Source organism: Pteropus medius, unplaced genomic scaffold (assembly GCF_902729225.1).
Source record: "Pteropus medius unplaced genomic scaffold, Ma_sr-lr_union100, whole genome shotgun sequence".
In the NCBI taxonomy this organism is placed as follows: domain Eukaryota; kingdom Metazoa; phylum Chordata; class Mammalia; order Chiroptera; family Pteropodidae; genus Pteropus; species Pteropus medius.
In genome coordinates, this window is record NW_024346062.1 from 12,326,294 (window position 1) to 12,351,484 (window position 25,191).

General features: G+C 32.3%; 1 protein-coding gene across 6 annotated transcripts in view; it reads right to left on the reverse strand.

Moving 5' to 3' along the window:
- The window catches only part of ARB2A (ARB2 cotranscriptional regulator A), a 356,272-nt gene that overhangs the window by 193,946 nt on the left and 137,135 nt on the right, over positions 1-25,191 (reverse strand). For all 6 annotated transcript variants that reach the window (XM_039875065.1, XM_039875060.1, XM_039875062.1 and 3 more), the window contains one exon: positions 16,088-16,306. In XM_039875065.1, the coding sequence (XP_039730999.1) occupies positions 16,088-16,306 (219 nt within the window). The remainder of the gene's footprint in view (positions 1-16,087; positions 16,307-25,191) is intronic.

Genomic DNA, 25,191 nt, shown 5'->3' on the forward strand with positions numbered 1-25,191 from the left:
GCACTAAAAATTACACTATATGCAATATGCAAAGTGGCGAAAAAAAAAGTTGTGGTTACTCGTGTGTGTGTGTGTGTGTGTTACTGTGCATGTTTAATTTTGTACTGGTGCAAGGGGCAAGGAGGAAGGTCAGGAAAGTTGTACAAAGGAGGGGATGTTCAGGTTAGATAGTATTAGATATTGAGCAAGTACTTCTCCATAATGCTCAACTTTTAAGTGTTTGATTGACTACAGCGAAAAAAGTATTTCATTCCAAATGTCTAAAAATGATTTTTTTTTTTTCTGGAAGTAAGAGCCAGAGAGATGAGTCCATAAAATCCACTTCATAGTTCCCGCCCCTCACCAGTGAGAGGGGAGATGCCCCTTGCCACACAGGTCATTGCTCCATGTGGAAGGCAGCTGCTGAACGAAAGGCAGGCAGACAGCGCTCATTAGGTAGGGCAGGGCCAATCTGGGTGTGAAGCCAAAGGACACCCTGCAAGGACAAAAACTTCTCGGAATGTAGGCTGAGAAAAAAGCCTGGTGCAACTGATTGGACTCAATGGGGTCATGTCAGTGGCTTTTTTATAGGATTACTCTGGCCTCGAGAATATGCCCTGAACCATACAGAGCAACAAACCAGATGGCTATTGAACAGAGAGAGGAACCATATTTAGATCTTTAAATATAGCATTTTTTTATGACTACTCTTTCAAAATTTTTGAAATACCTCAGGGTCAACAGGCAACCATGTGCATACTTTTAGCTCAATGGTTGCTATTGCTATTCTACCTATTAACAAGATTTAATATCGCTTAAAAGAAATATGGCACATTCTTTCTTATTTAAATACATTTTAAAATATATTCTTTAAAAATGTTTAAATATTTTCAGTTTTTGTTTCTAACAGTCTTAAAAGAAATATTTATTTCCTTTATTTGTGCACTAGGTCACTAGGTTGCATTTTATGGGCTTCCCTAAAAAAAATGTAAGTTTGCCATACAGTTAAAATATAAAAAATTATCACTCACTCTTTCATCATATAACTAATATTTGGGTACCCACCATGTGCCAGACACTGGATACAAAGATGAATATAACAGGGTGAAACCTAATTAAGTATAAGATACAAGAACACAAGCAAATAATTCCTAATATAGTGCTCTAACTGAGAATAAAATGAGATACATAGACAAAGTCCTTAGCACAGAGTCTAGCACATAATGAGCTTGCAAAACAGAGTACCATATACGATTAGTTGCTGATAATATAAGCCCTACCAGTATATGATAACCCAAATGAAACAATACATTTCAGTCTATAGATTCAATCACAAAACGTTTACTCAGTGTCTACTTTGCATCAGGCACTGTGCTAAGCACTTGGGGGGATACTAATGACAAAACAGATACCAGTCCCCTCAGAACTTACATTCACACAGGAGAGACAGACAAGAAACAATATTTAATGAATACGTAAATTATATAATAGGTTACAAGGGAATAAGTGTTAAAGAAAAAAGTAGAGCTGGGTAAGGGGAATGGGAGAGGAGTGGGCAGGGCTGTTATTTTAATTAGGGTGGTCAAGGGATGCCTCTATTGAGATGATATTAAGGAAAATATCATCAGGAGTTCAGGAATTTAGCCACGAATATATCTAGGGACTGAACACTACAGGTAGAGGGAACAACCAATATGAAGACTACAGGAGCATTTCAGAACAGCAGGGAGACCAGTGTGGCTAGAATCAAATAAGTGAAGGAAAGAGGGACAGAAAATGAGATCAGAGAGGTAAGGAGAGGCAGTTTTTCTATGGCCATTGTCTAAGTAAAGCCAAATCTCAAAGTAAAGTCAATTAGCTCATTTATCCATCCAACAACTGTACTGAATATTATATATCTTCAAGGCAACATGTTAGGTGCTACAGGGTACAAAAAGATGATTAACTTAGAATCTTTATCCAAATGAAGTTTACAATATTCTCACAAAGAGAACACTTTATATTAAAAATTTTCTAGTAAAACCTCAAGTTAGGGTCATGGGACAGGGGGAGTGCAAAGAAGAAAGGCAGGTATATGGGGAGAAGCACAGTTATTTTAGAATTAGAATGGCACCTCCTCAGAAACTCTCCTACTTAAATTACCTTATGTACGATACTCCAACGGGTAACATTAATTTGCAATAGAGCAGAACCTTTAAAGACTTTCATGGAGATTAATTCATTTATCATTTTAATCCTTTTTGAAGAAACTTGCTTGGTTAGATCTTTTACCAAAACTATTTAAACTGACATAGGAAGGAACTAACAAACATCAATGATATTAGCAATTAAGAAAATGTGAAAACCTAAATAGAAATAAATGGTTTTAAATGAAAACTACTAATCATCAACTTCATATTATATTTCCTAAAGAATAAAATGCAAGTAAAAGTATTTCATGATCCATAAAACTTTATTAAAAATTTAGATGCATTATTATTGACTTATATTATTTCTCTTAAACAAAGAATGAATATACCAAAGATATAAATAAATATATCACAGATCATTTGGTGAAGGAATCAAGCAAAAGAAGGAAAGAGTTAGTTAATGGACATTAAATGGTTCTAGCAGTTTTGAAACGCTCCTTATAGGTTTAATTAGCTTCATTTGAGCTACAAATAGAATCAAAACCATTTGAAACATCAAGAATAAATATCACCATATTACTGAAAATTGAAATATTACTGTTTCCATAATGTGTCAAAACATCTACCAAATTAATTGCTTTAAGATGCCAAAATTTTTAAGTAGTTTATAACATTCAACAAAAAATTATGTTATATAACATCATGTAAAATAATTTATACAAGCAATTCACAAAAAACCTGAGGTTCTCGTAAGTTGGGGTATCATATGCCCTGACTTCAAACTATACTGTAAAGTTACAATAATCAAACAGTATGGCATTGGAAGAAATAAAGATACATAGACCAACGGAATATAATTGAGAGCCCAGATATAAACCCACAGATACATAGGCAACTAATTTTCGACAAAGAAGCCAAAAACATACACTGGAGAAAAGAAAGTCTCTTCAATAAATAGCATTGAAAAATTGTAAAGTCACACACAAAGAATGAAACTAGACTGCTATCTGACACTGTACACAAAAATTAACATCAAAATGGATTAAAGACTTGAATATAAGACCTGGAACAATAAAATACATAGAAGAAAACTTATGGACCTTGGTCTCAGAGGGGTTTTTGTGAACTTGACCCCAAAGGCAAGGGAAGTAAAAAAATAAATGAATGGGACTACATCAAACTAAAAAGCTCTTGCACAGTAACAAGTTGCACTGAACACATATATCTCTCTAAAATATATAAAAAATTCAAACAACTCAACAAGAAAAAATCTGATTAAAAAATGAGCAGAAATCTGAATAGACAATTCTCCAAAGCAGATATACAGAAGGCCAACAGATAATATGAAAAGATGCTCAACATCACCAGTTATAAAAGGGAAATGCAAATCAAAACCATGAGATCCCACCTCACACCTGTTTGAATGGCTATTATCAATAAGACAAGAAATAACAAGTGTTGGAGAGAATGTGGAGAAAAAGGAATCCTCATACACTGTAAATTGGTGTAGTAAGAGATTCCTCAAAAAATTAAGAGTAGAGCTATCACGTGACCCAGTAATCCTTTCTCTGGGTATCTACCGGAAAAATTTGAAAACACTTATTTGTAAACATATATGTGCCTTTATGTTCACTGCTTCATTATTGAGAATAGCCAAGATATGAAAACAACCTAAATGTCCTTCGATGAATGACTGGATAAAGAAGATGTGGTACATATATACAATGGAATACTATTCAGCCATAAAAAGTTCAGGTATTGCCATTTGTGACAACATGGACGTATCTTGCGAGTACTGTGTTAAGTGAAGTAAGTCAGGGAGAAAAGGACAAGAACCTTATGACCTCACTTACATATAGAATATAGAATTTTTAAAAAAGCAACAAATTAACAACAACAAAAAAAACTTAGACTCATAGATACAAACAACAGAACGGTGGTTATCAGAAGGGAAGGGGAGTTGGGGGAGGAAAAAGAGGGAAAAGAAGTCAAATACAAGGGGATGGAAAGAGGCTAGACTTTGGGTGGGGAGAACACAACAGAGTACTCAGAAGTCATATTAAAAAGTAGTATATCTGAAATTTATGTTATTAACCAATGTTACCCCAATACATTTAACAAACATAAAAATAAAATATTAAGGTTCTCATTGCAGTAAGTTGGATTTAATAAAGAAAATGTATAGGATAGTTCTCAAACTTTAAAATTCAATGTTTAAAATTAAAAATTTAAACTTGAGTATTTAATATCTGACTTCTATTATTAACGCTATATTAATAGCTGTGAAAGGACCCTTCGAGTCCCCATTGAAAAATAAAATTTACCTCTCGTATTCCTATAATGCAACATATGAACTGTTTCAAAATGCCACAATCTGCCTAATATCAGAGTTGTTTAAGAATATTTTGGTTTCCCCATGAGATTATGAGTGAGCTCTTGGAGAACAGAGATTCTGGCTTTTCTATCTGTATAGCTCACAACGGGCTAGGGTAAGCATGACATTTTGTAAATAGTGCTCAACTGAATTGAAATGTAAGGCGATCCATCCAAAGCTGTGCCACATAATAGGATATAATTTCTTCAGTTTCAAGATATATTTGACATATTGATTTGTTATCTTGGATAATTTTAACAGTGCCTTGAGAAGAAATTATGTTTTATTCTCTTCCCATCTTTTATCTTCAATATCTAGCACTTGGGACATGTACAAAATAAATGAACTAACGGAATGCAACCAATAACTGATATTGTACTTTTACCACACTAATAGTTATGTTAGGTATCTTGAAAGTGCCAAAAGAAAATTTAAAAGTAAAGGCATTATACGAACAATTAGGACTCTTAGTGGCAAACATCTCTATTTAATCCAATCGCTTAGTCAATACTTCCTAGACTTACCATCTGGGTTTACCAAGTAGAGATCTACCTCTTCTCAATGATATGACATCTAGTACTGGAGGGAATTCAAACCTGCCCTCAATCTGCTTTGGCAAACACAAGAACATAACTGACTACGATGATATGTAAGTAAATAAATAAACATTTATTGAGGGTTCATCACTTGCCAAACAGTAGGCAGGTGGTCTTTATACAATTTGGGGGGGTTAAATGTAAGAAAAAGAACAAACTTCCACATCATCTCTACTAGAGCTACCCCATAAGGCCACACACTGCACAAGTCTAGGGGGTGCCAGAAAAGAATTATGTCCCCTAAGAATTGTGCAATGAGGCAGTCCTGTATTATTCCATATTTCATCCATTTATGATATCATCAATTCTAAAAGATACCACTGTTTTATGTAGCATTAAGGGGGAAAAAAGTTGCCAAATAATCCATGATATGCCATTAATTTTTAAGATGCATCCCAAATTCGGAGATGTTAAAATGTGATAAAAGGTTTTAAAATCAATGAAAAAAGATGATAATCTGAGTAATCTTCAATTGACTGAACTATATATGCACAAATAATAGCCTTTCTTTGATGGCATTATTATATATGCAATCTGCACAAGAATTCTGAGGGAATTTTTTCACTCTCCTGTGTGAAATAGAAACAAAGAACATTAGGAGTGAATGAGGTATAGTTAACATCATAATTCACATATAATGCACCAAGCTTTTCAAATTTATATTCTTCCTCTTATTTTAAAATTGATTATGTTAAGAATACTGTTCCAACTAACTTTTAAGTTTAAATCTGAATTACTTAATGGTCACTTATCCTTTCCCCTGCCTAATAACCTATACATACACACACCCTCTCTTTCCTCCCAACTCCCTTCAACCCCATCAGCTACTGAGACAAAGGCTAAAGAATCCACTTCTGAATAAATTCTTGCATGGTGAGAAACACTATTTGTCTTTTATTGCAGCAATTGCCTTGCAATCCAAGATCTACTTTATCTATCTATCTATCTATCTATCTATCTATCTATCTATCTATCCATCCATCCATCCATCCATCCATCTATCCATCCATCCACACACATACACACACACACACACAACACACACACACACAGATCTTAGGGAGCCACTTGTAGAAAATGTTCACTATTCGCAATGTAGTATAGTTGGAAGAAAATAGGCTTTGCAGTCAGAAAGACTTGGGCTCAAACCTTGGTTTAGTTACTCTTATTAGGTACATAACTATGAGTAAGTCTATTTACATCTCTGTCATTTTACATATCTGTAAACTCAGGATAATACATGAGACAATTGTGAGGATGACATAAAGAAACAAATAACAACTATGGCTAACTACACAAATGGATGGAAATACAAGGGCTCCAACTAGGGGTGAGGGAGTTGGAGGCAGAGTTTTAAAGTGTCCATTCTTTCCCAAGAAGATAGTGGAAGTTGGAAAAATGCAAGGACCAATATTCATAATCAAAGCCAAATAGAAGAATGGCAATCCAATTGTATTTTAGACAGTTATTGTCACATGTTACCTTAGACAAGAAATAAGAGGAACCCAATTTGGAGAACTAGGAAAAGCATGGATTTAAAAACGGAGTCATGGATAGATGTCGCTTAGATTGTAAATCAATTACAATCAATTACAAATGTTAGTTATGATTACGATAATCATAACTAACATTTTTTTGAGTGAATACTATGTGCAAAACCCTGTACGCATGTGCCAGACACCAGCGCCCAGCTCTTAACCACTACGGAATCAGTCTAATGCAAAGTAAGGTAAACATAAAATAGAGAGACAGTACTAATAACAGAGAGACAACACCAGTAAAGAACTAGTAGAATATTGCAGTAAATTATACCCCAGCTGGATGGCAGGGATAACTATCTGAGCTCTCCTGAGAAGCAAGAGGCCATCCATTTTAGGGAAAAGAAAAGAATGAAACTTGTGGTTGCTAACATTCTAAAATAGAAACGTGATTCTTCAGAGCCTTCTATTGCTGGAGAAGACCAGAAGAAAACAAATTCTAAATCCTCCAAATTCCACTGGACTGGTCAGTGTGGACTGACATCTTAGTTTCAAATGCAGCGGGGTGGGGTGGAAAACAGGTGAAGCTCTCTACACACAGTGCTCTCTGAGTCCAGAGAAGAATTAACATTAGATAGGCCCAAGATGCCTTAATAAATCTATCCTACTGTTTTAGTTTCTCTATTTCAGCTTACATAGTTTCGTGTTGCCTAACATATTAACTAAAAAATGGTTCTTATTCTAATCTTATAAACTACTTTTTTTCATTCCTTTTATCATTGAACTCTAGAAAAGAAATGTAGACTGCAAAACTCTGAGGGTTCCTGAGACACTTTCACGGGGTCCACATAATAATACTAGCACATTATTTGTTTCATTGTGTTGGCATGTGCATGAACAGTTAAAAAGCTGGGAGAATAAACTGTTCCTGTGACAGTATGGATCACAGCAGTGGCATCAAACTATACTAGTAGTTATTCTATTCTTCACTGCCACATACTCACTGAGAGAAAAAAGAGGCAAGTTTGGCTTTAAAATGTCAATGAAACAGTAAAAACTACTTTTATTAAATCTCAATCCCTGAGCATATCTGTTTAATAGTCTGAATGTGAACTAGAATGTATACATAAGGCACCTGCAAATCAAACTATGTTATGATGGTTATCTGGAGAAAGAATCGTTGTGCGATTATTGAGTTGTGAGCTAAAGAAGCCACTTTTTAAATGGAACATCACTTTTAATAAGGCTGATAAACTCTGATTATTCAGATTTCAGTATTTGGAAACCATTTTCCTGAAAATGAACAAAGTAAACCTGACAGTTCAAGAAAAACAACTGACAATGTTTGTTGCTAATGATAAAAATTGAGCTTTCTTGCTAAAATTAAAATTTTAAGATACTTGTATCCTCCCTGATATGCCTGATAGTTTCAATTCTTAAAAGTTTTGCAGATGAGCTTGGTAGTAATATTAGTAGGCAGGATTTTTGATACTACATAATAAAATATGTCGACATTTAGAAGATCTGCATAACTCGGTGAAAACAATATTTTCCAAATGACCAGTACATATTATAAAATCACCCATGGGTAAAAGATCCACTCCAAGCATAACACAGGCCAACGGATTCTCATGAAACAGTATGAAATGCTCATTGATGTGTTTTAGAGTCATTGCAGCAGCTAATCTTTAAGAAACTACTTCTTGTTGAATGTTGGTATAGCATCAAAGAAGAATATACACAATTATCTGAAAAGGCTATTAAAATACTCCTTCCTTTTGCAATTGCACATCTGTACGAGCCCAAATTTTCAATAGAAATATCAAGAAAGACAACATATCACAAGAGAGTGAATGCAGAAACATATAGGAATTAAGTTGTCTTCTATTAAGCCAGAAATTAAAGAGATTTTTCTAAATGCCACATGTCTCACTATGTGCATTTTATCTTACAAAATACAGGTATTTCCCATAAAATATATTATGTTATTATATAATAGTTTTATTATTGTTATTTTAGAGTACTATAACGTTTTCTGTTTTAATTATCTTTTTTTTTTTTATAAATATCGGTAGCTATAATCCCTATAAGCAGAAACACTATAGTGCCCTATATAGTGTTTAAGCATGTAAAAGGGGTTCTGAGACCTAAAAGTCTCAGAAGCATTGATCATAAGTCATTTGGTTAAGATCTTATTCAGTTCTAATTCTTCCCATATTTCCCAAGGATAAGAGTGTAGAGAGGGAAGAGAAAAGAAAGCAAATATACTGAATAGCAGGTATTATTTTCATATATGTTAATTTACCTCATTCATTCCTCACAACAGCCTAATAGCTATGATTATCTTATTTTATAGATGAAGATTCTAAAAAGTCAAAGCGGTGACTCACCCAAAGTCACAACTCATGTCAAAATTAAGATCATAGCATGTATTTCTTTGATTCTGAAATTATTCTTTCTACTACATCATATTTATGGCATAATCCCCAAACCAAAATTGGTCAATAGCCAACCATAATCCATAAATGCAGAGATTTGGTCTTTATATAATTTCTGTTCCAAATCTAAATATCTAATTACATTACTGATTTCTAATTCTTCATTTTTGGCTTGTTTTTACAAAAAACAAAGAATGCTTGGTACACTTAATTATGGCTGTTATTTGGGTTCATAGAACAACATACAAATTTTCTGAGTGTTAGCATACTTCAGTCATACTATACATAACACCATAGTTCTTTCGACTTCATGCTAGTCAAGATCAAAGGATAGATTGATATAATGAAAGGTCTGTCTCCTTTGCTTTTCAGGTTCATGTAAGCAAACATTTATTTAAATATTCGTTCATCAAAAAGTCTACCATTTACTAGGATTTGGTAGCATGAAACATGAAAATATAAAAAATGATTTCTGATGATTTAAAACAGAATTATGACCTTTTTAATGCTTTAAAATTAAACAATTCTGTGGCCACGTTCTCTGTAGTTAGATTTGATCACACTTCCTTTTTAAATAAAAACCATAAAATGAAGAAATTAAGTATGCTTTAGGAGACATTTTATTTGTTCGTCTATTTGTTCTAAGCGAATGTTTAATAATTATATTAATATTGCTTTATTGAGCTATTAGAAGTTGAAAGTAGTAATAATAGTGATCTTCGATTAGGGGCTCACTTTTGTCAGGCGGGAACCACTTTTCTCTTGCCTCATATGGAGCCACTTCAGCTTTCCCCATCCTTCACCCTTTTTCTCCTACAGGTGGAGTGACTTATCTGATTAGTACATTTGGGAGAAGAAACTGAGCATACTAGACTCAGCCCTTCTGGGCATCTTTCAAATCTACTTGCAGGAAGAATGTATTCTGACTTGCTTTCTACCATGTGAAAGGCAAAAGGGATGTTTGGAAGATAGACAGAAATTCATTTCAGGGGGGAATACATTAAGAAGTCTAAATTTAGCCATGGATCTGTGCCGTATTTTCCTGTTGAAACTTACCAATTAATAAGGCTGGTGTTTTGATTTCCATTTGTCTGATTTGTATGTCATACTACTCACTGGGTTTGAAACTCAGGAAGGTAAGACAGGAATATTACTTCTGGTACTAGGTACCAAAAGGTACAATGGCTGGTACCTTGAGATTGGATTCTTTCTCAGTTAATTCTGAACTTGACAGAAGACAGAATGTTATTGGTCTTGAATTCCCAAGACCATGTGCCAGATACAATGTTCATGTTACATATATAATTATACCATTTTTCAGAGAAAACACTGAAGTGTAGAGAAGTTAACATGTTTTAAATCACACTATATTAAGTGGAAGAACTAGGGTTCAAACTCAGGTCTATTGGACTCTGTACTTTTAATCTCACCTGCACAGTATCTTTCCATAATAGATATGATTCTGAATGTTATTCAGACAATAAAAACAGGAAGTAAAAATAGTTATTACAATCTGCCTTCAATGACTCCAAGTTTTAAGTTAACGTGGAAAAATCTACATGCCTTGGAATGTAGAAAATGTTTAAAATAATAAATTCTTACATAGATTATTAAGTCACTAGCTAAACTCATTTTTTCTTCTTTTTAGTTATATTTTAAAAGATTTTGGGCTATGGGGGAAAAGAGGAAGAAAGAAAAGATGTAGCATGATGGGGGTATTCAGTTTCTGAGGAACACAAAACCCAATATGAACAGCAGCAGCCCCTGGTGGTCTAAGGGGAAAAATAGTGTATCTATAATTATGGGGGTGGAAATATGTTTTTAAAAAGAATATATGTACATATTTAGCCATTTGACTCAGTTCTCAACCCAACACATTAAAAAACAGATGCTTTAAAAAATGATCTGTTGGCAAGATGCTTGTTAAAATTTTATCAGTTGAAATATTAAAATTCATTATGAATTAATTAACACATTATATAAAAATAAAATGTTTTTGTTTCATCATTTTACAAAGTACTATAACCAGTGGTGATTAATGCTGGAAATTTTGTGTTTCTTGATATGTGTTGCTCAAAAGGAAACTAAATTTATAGGATTACCACTAAATTGATGACATTTTCTGTCTTCACTCTTGAATTCGGTTGGCAGATGTTTTTGAGAACAAAAAATTCCGTCTTATTACAAAACATATTAAGCAGGTTTTCCTGCCAGGCATGTCTGACATGATGTTTATTGCCTAGACCAAATCAATCCCCTTAATATTAAAGCCATAATATATGCCAGAAAGTACATTATTTCATATTTAAGGAAAGTTGCCACATGAAACAGTAAGTACTTTGATCTCTCAAGGCCCACTCCTAATGCATTAGAAATGTGCTCCATAATCCAATAGTTAGTTATGTCTATTTATACTCATTGAATAAGTAAAATAAAATTATACCTTGCTAATCTTAAAGTTTTAGACCTGAATTCTATTTTAATTCTGCCCATGGGTACTAGATAGTTGTAAAAATTTGAAAGGAGATTTTGGCTATTTACTAGATGCCAGAGAAAAAGAAAATTCAAATACTTCGATATTTTAGGAAAATAAAATGGTTCCAGAGATTAAACAATTGATTATAACATAAATAAATTGATTTTTGTTGCTAAAACACTAGATATAATGACTCTAGTGGCATCAGCACAGAAGAGAAGAGGTACAAAAGAGAAGACAGGATATTTATTAGCCTTCACCAATATTTTGGACATAACCCAAGTCAGAACTTCAGAAACATATTTTTTCAAAGAAAGCTTCAGTTTATCAGAGTTGGCTGTTTCTGAATAATTGCAAAAATTCACATGAATGCTGAAAATATCAGTTAGAAAACTAGACACAAAATATCTCATATGTTAAGGAATAAGATTTTTGTGATGGATGTCAACAAGCAATCAATCCATAAATATTTGAGTATCTTCAATGTGTAATGCCAGGCTCTGCCAAGATTCCTATTCTGTGTATGTCTCCTCTACATTTGGATTTTTCCTTGTGTGGCCATATAATTTTATTTCCCCTCTCCACTCTCAGCATTTTTTTTTTTTTTTTAATGTTCTGAGTCTAAGCCTTCTTCTTTACTTCCTATCACCACAGCCTACAACTAAGTCTGTTAGGGAAGAGATATTTGAGCAGTTTCAACCCAGTATTACATAGATCAGCACCAAATCACTTTTGCCTATATTGTACCTATGTACTGTAAAGTTCTTCTATCTTCTTCTTTAGTTGGAGTACTTGTCCTCTTATGCTCCAGTTTGATACCAGAATAACCCTTATTTCTACACTGCAGGTCATATTATCCAGGTATTTCAAGATTAAGGCCTAGTCTTTCTGTTTTAGTCTCCTTCCAGGGGGTTGGAGTCTAAGTGAGTCACTTTAGTATCAGTACCCAACTTCCTCACAGTATGCTCTGTACTGCTGGAACAACTGGCTCGTATCAGCTTATTCTTAAGGACTGACATGCAATTCCAAAATCTATAAAGCATACTAAAAGATCTAGAAGATGGTGGGGAGATTTGTTGGACAGGTGTGAAAGATAAATTGGTAATAATAATATGAGACAAAACCACAAGCAACATCTCAAAATAGCATGATCAATTCCATATAAGTTAACTAATCATGATAGCATCCATGAGTCATAGTAAGGAGTAGTCACTGATTATGGTGAGAGGAAAAGGTGGGAATCAGCTTGGCACTACCACATAGATAGAATTTGGATTAAGGGAAAGAACAGGAGGAAGCCAGGTTACAGATCCCATAAAGCATAAAGGGTATACGGAGGAGAGCAAGTTCAGCAGCCTGGCTGGATTCTTATCAGCAACAATGTAAAGCAGAAATGGCAGTTGGTCAGCATGAAATATTTCCATTTTTATCCATAATTTTAGCACCACGATGATGTAGCTAAAAAGGAAAACAGGATATCTCATATTTACACATTTGGATGAAAATGTATACATCAAGGTATCAAATAAATCTTGACATACTGACTTTTTTATCATTAATTTTTGGAATGTATTCTCAGCCTTTGTATTAGGTAGGGGACCAAAAATGTAATTTTTTGGTTTGTTTGTTTGTTTGTTTGAATGTTTTCTCACAGAAAATCAAGTAGCATACTTTAAGAATGGAGGGCATATTTTAAGAAAAGCAGTAGTGGTTTTCAATTTTAATCCTGACTACACCACATTATTTTCAAATAAAAATTTATTGTGAAAGTTCTGCTTTACAAATATTTATTACGAAGGCTCTGTTCTAGGCTCTGGGGAATGCAGCAGTGAGCAAAAGAGATGAAGTCCCTGCCTTCATGAAGCTTATATTATGAACTGTGTGACCTTGGGAAAATTGCTAAGTTTTATCCACAGTCTCCTCATCTGTAAAATTAGATCAATATTAGTGATCTTATTAATAGAAAAAGTGTATTTAATATATAATACAATATATATTTATAATTACTTATATGTCATAAATATATATTATATATAAAATCATAATAGATATTTAATAGTGTCTGTTAAATAATAATGGGTCAAAAATATACATAATCATCAGATAGTTTACTATATCATATCATGATTTTATCATAATTGGTTTAATTTTCAAATTTTGGATACATATTTTTTTTCCTAACCACTTACAACACTGTGGTTTCAAGTAAGGGAGCAAGAATGTACAGTAATTAGAAGTCCTGGTTTCAAAACTTAGTTCTACCATTTATTAGTTATGTGGTCCCAGACAAAAATGGACCATTTGTGTAGCACTTTCCTTAATTATAAAATAAGGATAAAATTTGATATATCTACCTCACGAGGTTGTTCCAAAGAATAATCAATTTCAAAATGTAAATGTTTAAGAAGTATATAAATAAAAGTTAATTTATCCCTACCACATAGCATGTTCTGTGTCTGAAAATTACAAACACTTGTTATTTGGAGATACGTAGAGGGAAGAAGAGTACTAGCAGTCACTTTTCAGAAGGATCAAAATTACCTAAGAATTAACTAACGCACATTACACAAAATGAAGCATTCTTCCCTTTCCTACTATAGGATCATGCCTTACTATATAGAAGTATGTCTGAGAACTATCAGCTTAACTCTGCTATTTTGCACAATTCTGGAAGATTTTAAGAGAAAGTTGTTTATTAAGGAAAATAACATTTAATAACTAAGACTATCAGATATAAAGTTCTGTTACCTACATGAGTTTATTTTTGCCTTTTAGTGCTTTCGATGGGAACCCAGACTGGTGAGTGAAATGGGACAAGAAAGAAAGAGGCAAAAGACATGTGAAGGAAAGAAGTAAAAATATAGAAGTATAAAAGCAGAAGTATAAAAGAGATCAAAGAATTAAAGAAAAACAATAAAGAGAAAGAGAGCAGATCTTAACAATGAAGCAACATAAAAAGATTTTTTCTCTTGGTATAAGAAAAAAATTGAGGTAGGGATAAACTAAATAGATGTGAAAAACAGAATAAAGAAAATGCACACATACAAGAGAACAAAAGACAAAATAAAGAGAAAATAGAAAAGAGATCAAAACTTACTAGACATGTCACAAATAGCTGTTTAATCTGAACACATCGTAGGCAAATAAAAGTGTTTAAGAAGCAATAAAAAACAATACACAAAATCACTTTTTGTGTGAATTTTACATAGGCAAGTGAATGCTTTTAATGATTTGTACATTTCAAAAAAAAAACCTTATACAATTCTTATTTGGAATCTGGATATTAGAGGTAGTTTCTTTAAAACTCTATCATAAGATGGTGGTTGACAGACTGGATCATATAGTAGGAAGCTGAGGACGACTGATAAAGAAGGTGACATAATGACCCTGATGCAGTCATAGAAAAGGCAGGAATACAAATGCACTGGAACAAGCAAGCTACTTATTGATTCCATGTCTAATAATTATTTTTGTTTTTCAAATAATATATTAATAAGATGCTTTTCAGAAATTTAAATGTAATCTGCCAAACTTTTGCTTGACTCATTGTTTGACATGATTTGGGTATTCTTGGTGAGGACACATATTTTGGGCTCTTGAGAATTTATATGCTGCTTTCACTACTGCTTACCTATCATAACTTACTCAACAGACTGACCTATAATCAAATGTCTTGAATATGTGGAGTACAATTCCCCAAAGTGTAGTAATTATGCCTTGAACTAGAAATATATTAAAGAAAATAATTTTGAAAGCCATGTATTTCCCCTCAAAGGTGGTATGAAATATTTTATTAATGAGCTTTTAAAGTAAATGTAAAAATAGCTCAAGCTGAATAATCTCAAACTATACTACTATTTTACAGTATAATTTATAAAATGTTAATGTCTGTTTAAATGTTCTGAATTGCTCACTTTTGAAGAACATATCAATTTACTACTTTACTTATCCAGTAGCATTTTTGACATGCTTTACTATTAAATTATATTTCTAGCATCCATAATAAGGGCTTTGAAAATTGCATGAGTCTGTCTCATATATAGAATGCACAGTATATATATCAAGCAGAATGTCGAAGTGCAAATAAAATTGTTTGTGCCCCCTACAGAATTAGAACTCCTTGGGCAGTACAGCTACAATGATTTCATGCTGCCAGCATTACAAAGTGCAAAGGTTCTCTGGGTAAGAAAAGAGCAAAGGAAAGAGTTCCCTCATTACGTTTTCTCTAAACTATTCTAGCTTAAATATTTATTAAGATATTAATTACTCTTCTTTCTCCCATCTGCCTTCAGAAGTTAAGCTGAGACACTGTGGATGGATGGTTGCTTGTAGGAAAACAATGCAATAAAACTATCACCACCTAAGATGAAGACTGATGTTTTTTATGGTGCATTATTAATTGCTTTTGAGACTTATATAAAATATCACACTGATATAAGAATAATATGTTCGTAATTCTGAATAAAAAACAATACATTTCATTTAGGTAACACCCATGAAAAATAAATGATTAAAACTTAAAGAATTAACATTTTCTTTTTGAAAAAGAAGTAATTTATGTGAAACAAAACATAAAGAAAATAATGAAGGGAAGTAATGGCCTTAGTTATTACTTACTCTGATATACAACTGCATCATTTCTTTTTCTCTTTGAGGGTTACGATACTTCTCATAGAAATCACGTCGCTTCTTTGTTTCTTTAGAGACTTTATCTTTTCTTTCCCGTTTTTCTGCTGGTTCATATGAACTATCAGAAGATGATTTTACACGTATCTTTGGCTTTTCTACTTCAATATAGTTTTCATTGGGATTCAGTACTATTACACCATATCCTTCCTGTTTTGAAAGCAAAGAAGACAGCATAATTTAATCCTAGAAATCATTTCAATTCATAAAAAGTTTTTAAAATTCCATGTTATTTAATATATTTGCACGTTTATTAAAATATTCCATTATAAAAAATTATAGTTTTAATTTTTCTAAAAGAAAATCATTTAAAATTGTTTGTTTATATTGTGTGTAAATAAGTATATATTACCTATAAGAACAAAAAGATGTAATTGTAACATAAAGCTATAAAGCTTAAATTTTAAAAAAAGTATTTCATATCTTCCAGACCCCAAAATGACTGAAATAAATTATCAAAAAAAATACACTTTCAAACCACATTAATATTTATAATAGATATTTTGAGAAAGTAACCTCTTTGAAACTGAAGTTCTACAATTCAAACTGCATTTTGTTGGATTTTCTTTCCTTTACATTTGTGCCTTAATAAGCATTTTTTCTTTGTCTGAATGATAAAAAAGAATAAATATAATCTAACATTCTCCAGATTTACATATCTATGTTATCAGAAATATATAATCTCCACCTGTGTACCTTGGATTGGTTTTTTTTTTTTTTTTACCTCTCTTATTTCAGGTCGCAAAAATCATAAAACAAAAGACCTTACTATAATGTATGGAAGCAACTCGCTAATCCTGAAGTTTCTTTCATTTTCTAACTACCATAAATATCTCTCTTTATAATGAACAGGTACTAGGAGACAAGTTCCAAAGTTTAAAATACAGCTTATTGAGCTATTAAACTTTTTAAAAAGTTTTAAAAACTTGTTTTTCTGTCTGATTTAATTCTAGCAATAATACAAAAATTTCTGTATTATTTATATTGTTATTACTGATGGAATATTCTAACCATGAGAAATTGGAGAAAGGTAGACAATTACCACTGACAAAAACACACACACACACACAAATTTTTTAAGGTATTATGTATCTTGTCTTTTCTATTCAATTCTGTACTGTGGGTGTTCCAATTTTGCCTTGAATGATCTGTTAGGTCATTCTTAAAACATGTTTTATATTATGAAAAAACTTTAGAGCAATGGAAAATAAAGCTTTAAAAATCATCTTTACTAAAAAAAAAGAAAAGATATATGTTTCTAAAACATATATGTAGAATCTTCTCCTTTGTTTAAAATCTAATTCTTTTGCCAAACTAATCATAAGGCGATTAAAAAAAACTGATAGCAGTAATAATGAATTAATATTAGCATAGACTAAATTATCTTATTTTTAAATGTGCTACATTGCTGCATGTAGTTGTTTTTTTTTAATAGTTGATTTTATAAACTATGTACAAACTTTACTAGGATTATTTCAACTCTCTCCACATCCCCAATCAGATGATATTATTGTCTAACACCATGTTAATTAAGATATAATTGTTTTACATATATGAAAACTACAATATATACCAAATTGATTAACAGTACCACATATTCTTCAATACGTGTTCGAATAAAACTTTTACATAAATAGCTCTTCATGAAAGGCTTATAAGATACTTTACAAGATTTTAAATTTAAATGTTCTACATCAAAGCACGAGGTTTTTTGTTTTTTTTTTTCAGTTTCTTAGCTGTTAAGTCAAAGTTTTACCAACAAAAGATATTTTATTTGGTCCTGCTTTATTCTAATCTGTATAGCTATTCAAAAGTCTTGTAATTCATTGTGATCACTGTCAGGTAGACAGATTGTCACTTGGTGATTTTCTACAGTTGGACACACTTGACTAGTTATTAAAATCACATTTGAAGGAAGTTCCTACCCCTCTTCCTTGTGCCTCTTACAACTTTTCACGCCTTTCTCAAATTTCAGCTATAACTTCTCCTCCCACCAAAAGTAAGTTAAAGAACACTGTTGCACTCTGCTAAACAGGGTGAAATAGAGGCATTCAGTACACTGTCTTTGGTATAAGGAATGTACTCAAAAAAGGTCACCATAGGCCAAAAAGAAAATTGCCTCCTTACTAGATTCTGTTCCATGAGTAAGTGGTCTCCTGTCATGTTCTTCCCTGCCTTCTCTGAGTGAATTGAACTTTAAACACACACATACACACACACGCACGCACGCACGCACGCACATTAGAGTTAGCAAGCCCAAAACAGAACCTTAGAATTCTTAAAAATGAAAACAGTGATATACTATGTTTTAATGATAACTAGAAAAATTTCAAACGTGGTAACGAAGTGGGACTTTAATAAATTGATAGAACATGAGCATCTTCTTTGCAAAACGACTGAATTCCCAGTGAAGGCAGACTCTTTAGACAAAATATATAGTCACCAGAATTACCAAACTCTTACTCTAATTTATAACCACTAGAAAGAATATTTTCATAAAAGGTTAATTTGAGTAGAACTTTTAACTTCAATTTTTAGGAATCATGGATTGAAAAATTTTTGTGCCTATTTGATTTTAAATGAACTCTGAAATTTCATGTGTCCCATCTAAATAAGTATAAAAAAACAGACACACATAAATCATCAAAGGAGTAGTATTTGTCTAAGTTATTGATTATGTAACTGAAAATTACATGACTCATTTGTCCAATTTTATAAAGACACAATGTCAATTTTTCACTGAGGCATCAACAGATGAAAAATGATTCTATTTTAAAATCACCACTATATAAATCAATTAAAGAATTTTTATTATTTAGATTTCAACGATAAATGTTTCTCTTTAAATACCTGAATTATTTAGAAAATATTATATCATTTAGATATTTCAAACTGCCAATTTAATTAATGAAATAACAATCAAGAAATATTCAGAAACATTTTCTGCAGAAATGAGAGCTAATTTTAATAAATGTCTTTGTTGCGAATTCAATTACCATCCCGTAAAAACCTTACATTTTTCAATTAAAACTTTCCTGATAGATTAATTAATGCAATATTCATGGAGACCATTCATAACCATTTTATAATGAGTAGGAGAAAGCTAGAGAAACAAAATAAAGTTAACTATCCCATTTACATGCTCTAATCATAGATATGCAGTAAAACTTCACCTTTTCCTCCCTCTGTCACATATAAACACTGTCAAACAAATCTCTTTATAGAATAAAGCTATAAAGATTTTTGCCATGTCAACATTAATATATGGAAACCAAGGAGTCAAAGCAAATAGTTAAAGTAAATAAAGCAGAGCACATACCAGTGTTAAATTTAACCATTTTTGGTAGAATAATATCAGTTTATATTTTAAGAAATCAGAATACCATTTTAAAAATTAATTCTGCCTATTCTTAGTAACTCAATCAGTACACACATAAATAAGTAAAAGAAAAAAAAGATCCTAGTTTGACCTCTAACAAATGTACCCATAAAATTTTATAAAACTACTCTATAAAATCAGGCATCAAATACAATATCATAAAAGAACTGTACATTGCCATCCTAATAAGGAGGCCTCCATTTCTAATGCTTAGAATCTTAAACATTTTATATTGAAGTATTTCTTTTATACTTAATTATTCCTTAAGCATGCTAAATTTCTCAAAAGATTAAGTTAGGTCATTTCAAATACACATGGAGACTTATGTTATCTTTAACAAGATAAAATGATCAAACTGATTATCTAAAATTCTGCAACTAAATAAATAAAACTTCTGGCATCTTTCAAAATGATTAACCCAAATCAATTCCAATACCCAAAATTTCAAGAGACAAAGCATACGTAAAGTTGTTAATTAACTCTTATGTTTGACTGCACAGTCCAGTAGAAGATCAAGAAAGTAATAGGATAGACATTGGTAATAGGACAGACAACGGTAAAAGTAAGCATTATTTCTTTAATTTATCTCACTGAATTTTGTATCTCCTTATAGCTATAACTGTAGTTTAATTTTCAGACTTGTGTCTATAAGCTATAAACCATGAGCTCTTAATCAGGAAACCTCAAAATTTTATTGCTAGACATAGAATTTTATTTAGCACAAGTACTTGCAGCAATTTAAACAGAATACACAGGCCTCCGGGCCTTTTTACTTTGAAGTCTATAGATGCACTTACTAATAAATAATAGTTCATTTATCATTCAATCAACAAATGATGGCTTAGGTCAGAGAGGTCCAAAACAGACAGGTGATGCCAAACACAAAGAACCAAAGAGGAAATCTTACTAAAAAAAATTAAATCAGTATAGAAATGTACTTATCAAGAAGATTCTACAAACAGACATGATTTTTAAATGCCTGACTGAAAACAGAATGTACTTTTGACCCCAGAGGAAACCTTGCTAAAACTGAAGATTTATCCACGTTGATCTACTTATGAATTACTAATTATGAAGAAAATGAAAAATAGGAGCAAATTCTACATCTTTTCAAATCTCTAGTGGTTGGCTAAATAAAAAAATTAGCTAAAAATGCTCAGCTCTGCATATTAACCTTCCAATACTGCAAGCCACATGTGACCAAAGGGGTCAGGGGCCAGAGTAGAATCCTTTGACCTATGAAACTATCAGTTTTGGTCTTCATTCAAGGCTCTGTAAGAGATTGTTTCACACAGATTTATCAATCATATTTTTCAAGTTTGGCATTCTATCTGCTTGGTTTGAAAGAAGATAGGTGCTCATCCTTGAGGGAAATGAAACTCAAGGTGTTTTATCTATAAACTACATCTACCCATGGTTAAAATGAACAAACCACTGTCCATTCATCTTTTCTGAAAGATGTATGTTGTGTTTACTCTCATCTTTTTCACAGGAAGGGTATGTATATGTCACTGTTGCAACATCCTAGGTGCAACAGTGAGATGAGGTCATGACAACCAATCAGAAGTCACTAGTGAAGCGTTAAAGTAAACATAGCTGTTGGAACTGCAGCTCTGCTTGAAAAATGCCCCCTCCATTATTTCAGCAATTTTCTCAAGACGTGACCTGGGATTGAAACGCCTGAAATGTCACTTGACTCCGTTTTGTGCTTCTTCCCAATATGCATTTAGGTAACAGCACCCTGCTAATATTTTGTAAAATGTTTGTCACAATCATGCTTCAACTTGTAGCTCCCTAAATTCTAATGTTGTATTCCATGGTATAAAAATAACATAATATGGCCCAACATAGATTATCCCAATAAGTTTCCAACTTCAAATAGCTCATCAAGTTAGTCAGTAAAAGAAAACATGCCACAAAAAGTTTTCAGAGGACCACCTGTTGTCTATTATTTTTACATAGCACTTACTCATAAATCATAACACAGGGTAATTAATCAAGCTGTCAAAGAGAAGGTCAAAGGTTATATGGTAGAGTCAGAAGGTCATGCATGGGCTGATAGAGGTCAGGGTCACACTGCATTCCTCATTATCAAGTTGGGATGAGAGACGGCCCAAGCAAACAAAAGTGAAAGCAGATGGAGAAGTGAGTGGATAAAAAAAAAAAAAAAAAAAAATTTCACAAACAAAAAGAAAAGTGAAAGAAGACTGTCAGCTGCCTTCAAGTAGAGAACAGAAGAGAAAAGAAATAAACTGAAATGTGCTCAAAGGAGCTCAAGAACATAAAGAAACTACAGTTTTATTAATTAAATAGTTGAATATAACTTTTCTTGGCGATGTTATTAGTGTATACTAAGCAATATTAGAAAATATATGTTTGCTAGCCCTATACATTTCCCTGTTAGTGTCCTTGAGATAAATTAAGGTAAAGGCAAAGAGTTCCAAGAATAAAGTATGATTACAAAAAAATAAAATAAAATAAAAAATAAAACTTATGAGGATTTTTTTCCCTTTAACATTGTTTCAGGGTTACAACATAGATGCAAATAGTTTTAAGCTACAGACAGATAATTCTTGAGTATGATACAAAGATATCCACAAACATAAATGCATCATAAAAGTCCTTTTGAATAACAAAACAGTTATAAAATATTCTATTATTACGCTGGCCTGAATTAGATGCAGAAAACTGTGCAAAATTAGCTGTCACCCTTTGCTCAAAATCTTTGTTAATCTCATTTTGAATGTTTGCAGCTTTATCAACACATGCATCAATGTCAGCTCCTTGGTTACTGAACCGCTGTAGTTGGAAGAAGATATAATTAAAATGTTTTGGCACAGAAAAGGTGAAATTGTATCTTCCCTTGTTCCCTTAGGAGTCTGTAAAACATGAAGGATATATTGACAAACACACACCCTTGTCTCTGGTTCTGACATCTCAGGTCATCCAAGTGCTATTTATTTTAAAACATTCGCTTTGCACTTACCCATATTTTCGCCTGCTCTGCTTCTAACTTTTTCTAGGTTTTAGAACATTATGTTGCTTAAACTTTACAAACTTCTCTTCTACTCATCAATACCTTATAAAAAGCATTCTGTAAATATACGATGGCATTATAAAAACATTTACTATTCATTATCAAGAACAGAAATATGACTTAATACTGTAGCATTATGAAATCTTTTACATTCTTATAAAAAGACACAAACATACACCCATACATTTACACATTAAACTAAAAAGAAGTAACCAGCTACAACTGTTACCCAGTTAATGACTGATCAAAATCCCTAAATGGATATAGGAGACCTTAGAGACACACCTCCTTTATTAGGTGGTCCCAAGCAGACTTGGATGGACAAAGTTATCTTACGAACTTTACTGTTCTGCATGCTAGTTACGCTTTTATGCTTAAGAGTGCTGAATGAAAGTCCAAAGTTCCTTTAACTTATTAAAATCCACTATAAAATGATGTAAATATTGCAGCTATCAAGCTATAGGTGGTGGAAACATGGTTTTTCAAAATATTATCACTTTGGCCCAAACAGATATCATACAAACATATGTTTAAGTTTTTAAGTTACTCTTAAAATCGGCTTAAAAACCATGATACATACATTCACTTTATCTTAAAATATCCCACCTTTCTCTTTTATTCCTAATTAAAATATCATGTTTAAAATATATTTTTTTTCCAATAATATATTAGTGCTTTGCTTGTGGTTCTCAAGTCCATCTGCAAGGATGGGGACATAATGAAAGATCTGAAGTATTTACTGAGTCAGTAATTCATTAAACACTGATTTCAAACAACAAATATTTAATAAGCAGCTACTATTTACCAAGCACTCTGCTAGGTACAGTGCTAGACTCACAAATCACCTTTTAAGCTATTTCCATTCAATAGAAAATTCCAAAACAGAATTAAGTACAAATCCCTAAAATGTCTGTTTTATTCTTCAAGAGAAAAAGGAATATAAAAAGGAAAAAGAGGAGAAAGCATTATGATAAAATATTTCTAAAACCAGTTTAGCTAGACTTTTAAGAATGACAAACCCTAAATTAAGCTATGTTTGTGTTTGTGTTAACAGTAGTATTTAAAATTACTCCATCACAATGCAAACGTACTGCTTTGGGATGTCTGTATGTGTGCATGTATATTCGCGTTATATACATTCAGATATTTTAAAAAGTAAAATCATTTCATAATCTAAAGGAAACGCTTCTATATAAATAAAACTCCTAACAAACAGGTGCAACTTAGTAAAGCTATGAATTTCCCTTCCCACAGTGACCTGTGTCAGAAGATCTTCTCATACTTCTTCTGCTAAATAATTTAATTACTTATGAGTTATGGTTTCTTTGTAACCTTTTAAATGACTAACTCATTAAAATGCAAAAATATGCAAAACATGATGTCACTGGGTCAAACAGCTGTGTTGGTAAAATTATGGCTGTGAATGTCCCCAAGAACATGAAAATATTAATAATTTATATTGCTCATTAGATGGCAAAAACTCTTTAAACAGATTTAGAGACAGATTAATTTTATAATCACAAAATGCTACACTACCTCATGGTAACAAATCTTTCTACCATCTGTGACCCTTTGGTATATATAAAACATATAAAAATTCATAATGGCTTAAAGTTTTCCACTATAATATGCATATTCAGGGGAAAAATGTCATAGGTACCTGAAATATGGAGGTAAGGACTTTCTTTTTAAAAAACAACTACTTGCCAACTTTAATCACAACTTAATTTTTCTTCAGAGATAGGACACAGTAATAGCAAATAAGTTATAGTATGAGACAGTCAACAAGTCTTACCTCTGCAAACCAGTATGATGTGATAACTGTCTTAAAAATACATGTCACACTATGACATCAAACCTTGTGTAGAAACTTCTCAGAGAATGACAAAAAGTGCTGCAATTATGCAAACAAAGTACTATCATATTTAAAGTTCGAAATGTCTCATGCCTGTGCTTCACGGTTTTATGATGGTGCTGAAAGCACAGGGCAGGTAAAAGACCTCCCGAACTATCAGTTGTTTTTAGACATAAAATGTTTTTAGTTTAAAAACATACATGCTAATTGTCAAATGTGTCCTATTTATCCAGGAAACTAGCTTCCTACTTATCACGTTTTTCTGTCTCTGAAGCAATTTAAGCATCAGATACATTATTTACCACTATAAATTATAGAAATGTGTTCATGTAGTATCAGCCAGCAGCAACAGAATTACTTTTATGTGCACTTAATAATGTTCTTTACATTAATAATCTATCATGGGCAAAAATTAATGAACAGACAATCTTGACATGTGGTCCTTTAAAAACATACAATGATTAAGTAATCCTAATTTTGAAATTCCATTTTAAAAGTCCTCCTTAAATGTTTAAAGTAGGGGAAAAAAACAGTATGTCCATCTGAGTTCTGATGTGAAATAATATTGAAGACAATTATTATGTGAAAGGGAAGGGTTAATGGGGATTTTAAACTAATGAACACAGTGACACAGGGCTCTGAAGTAAGCCATGCATAGTTCTAAGCCAACCTTAGAATTTCAACCCTTCCAGCCCTGGCTTAGATCATACAGGCTCTACTAGAAATGTCAAGAATGTGAAGAGGCGTCTTTAGCCAAAAGGACA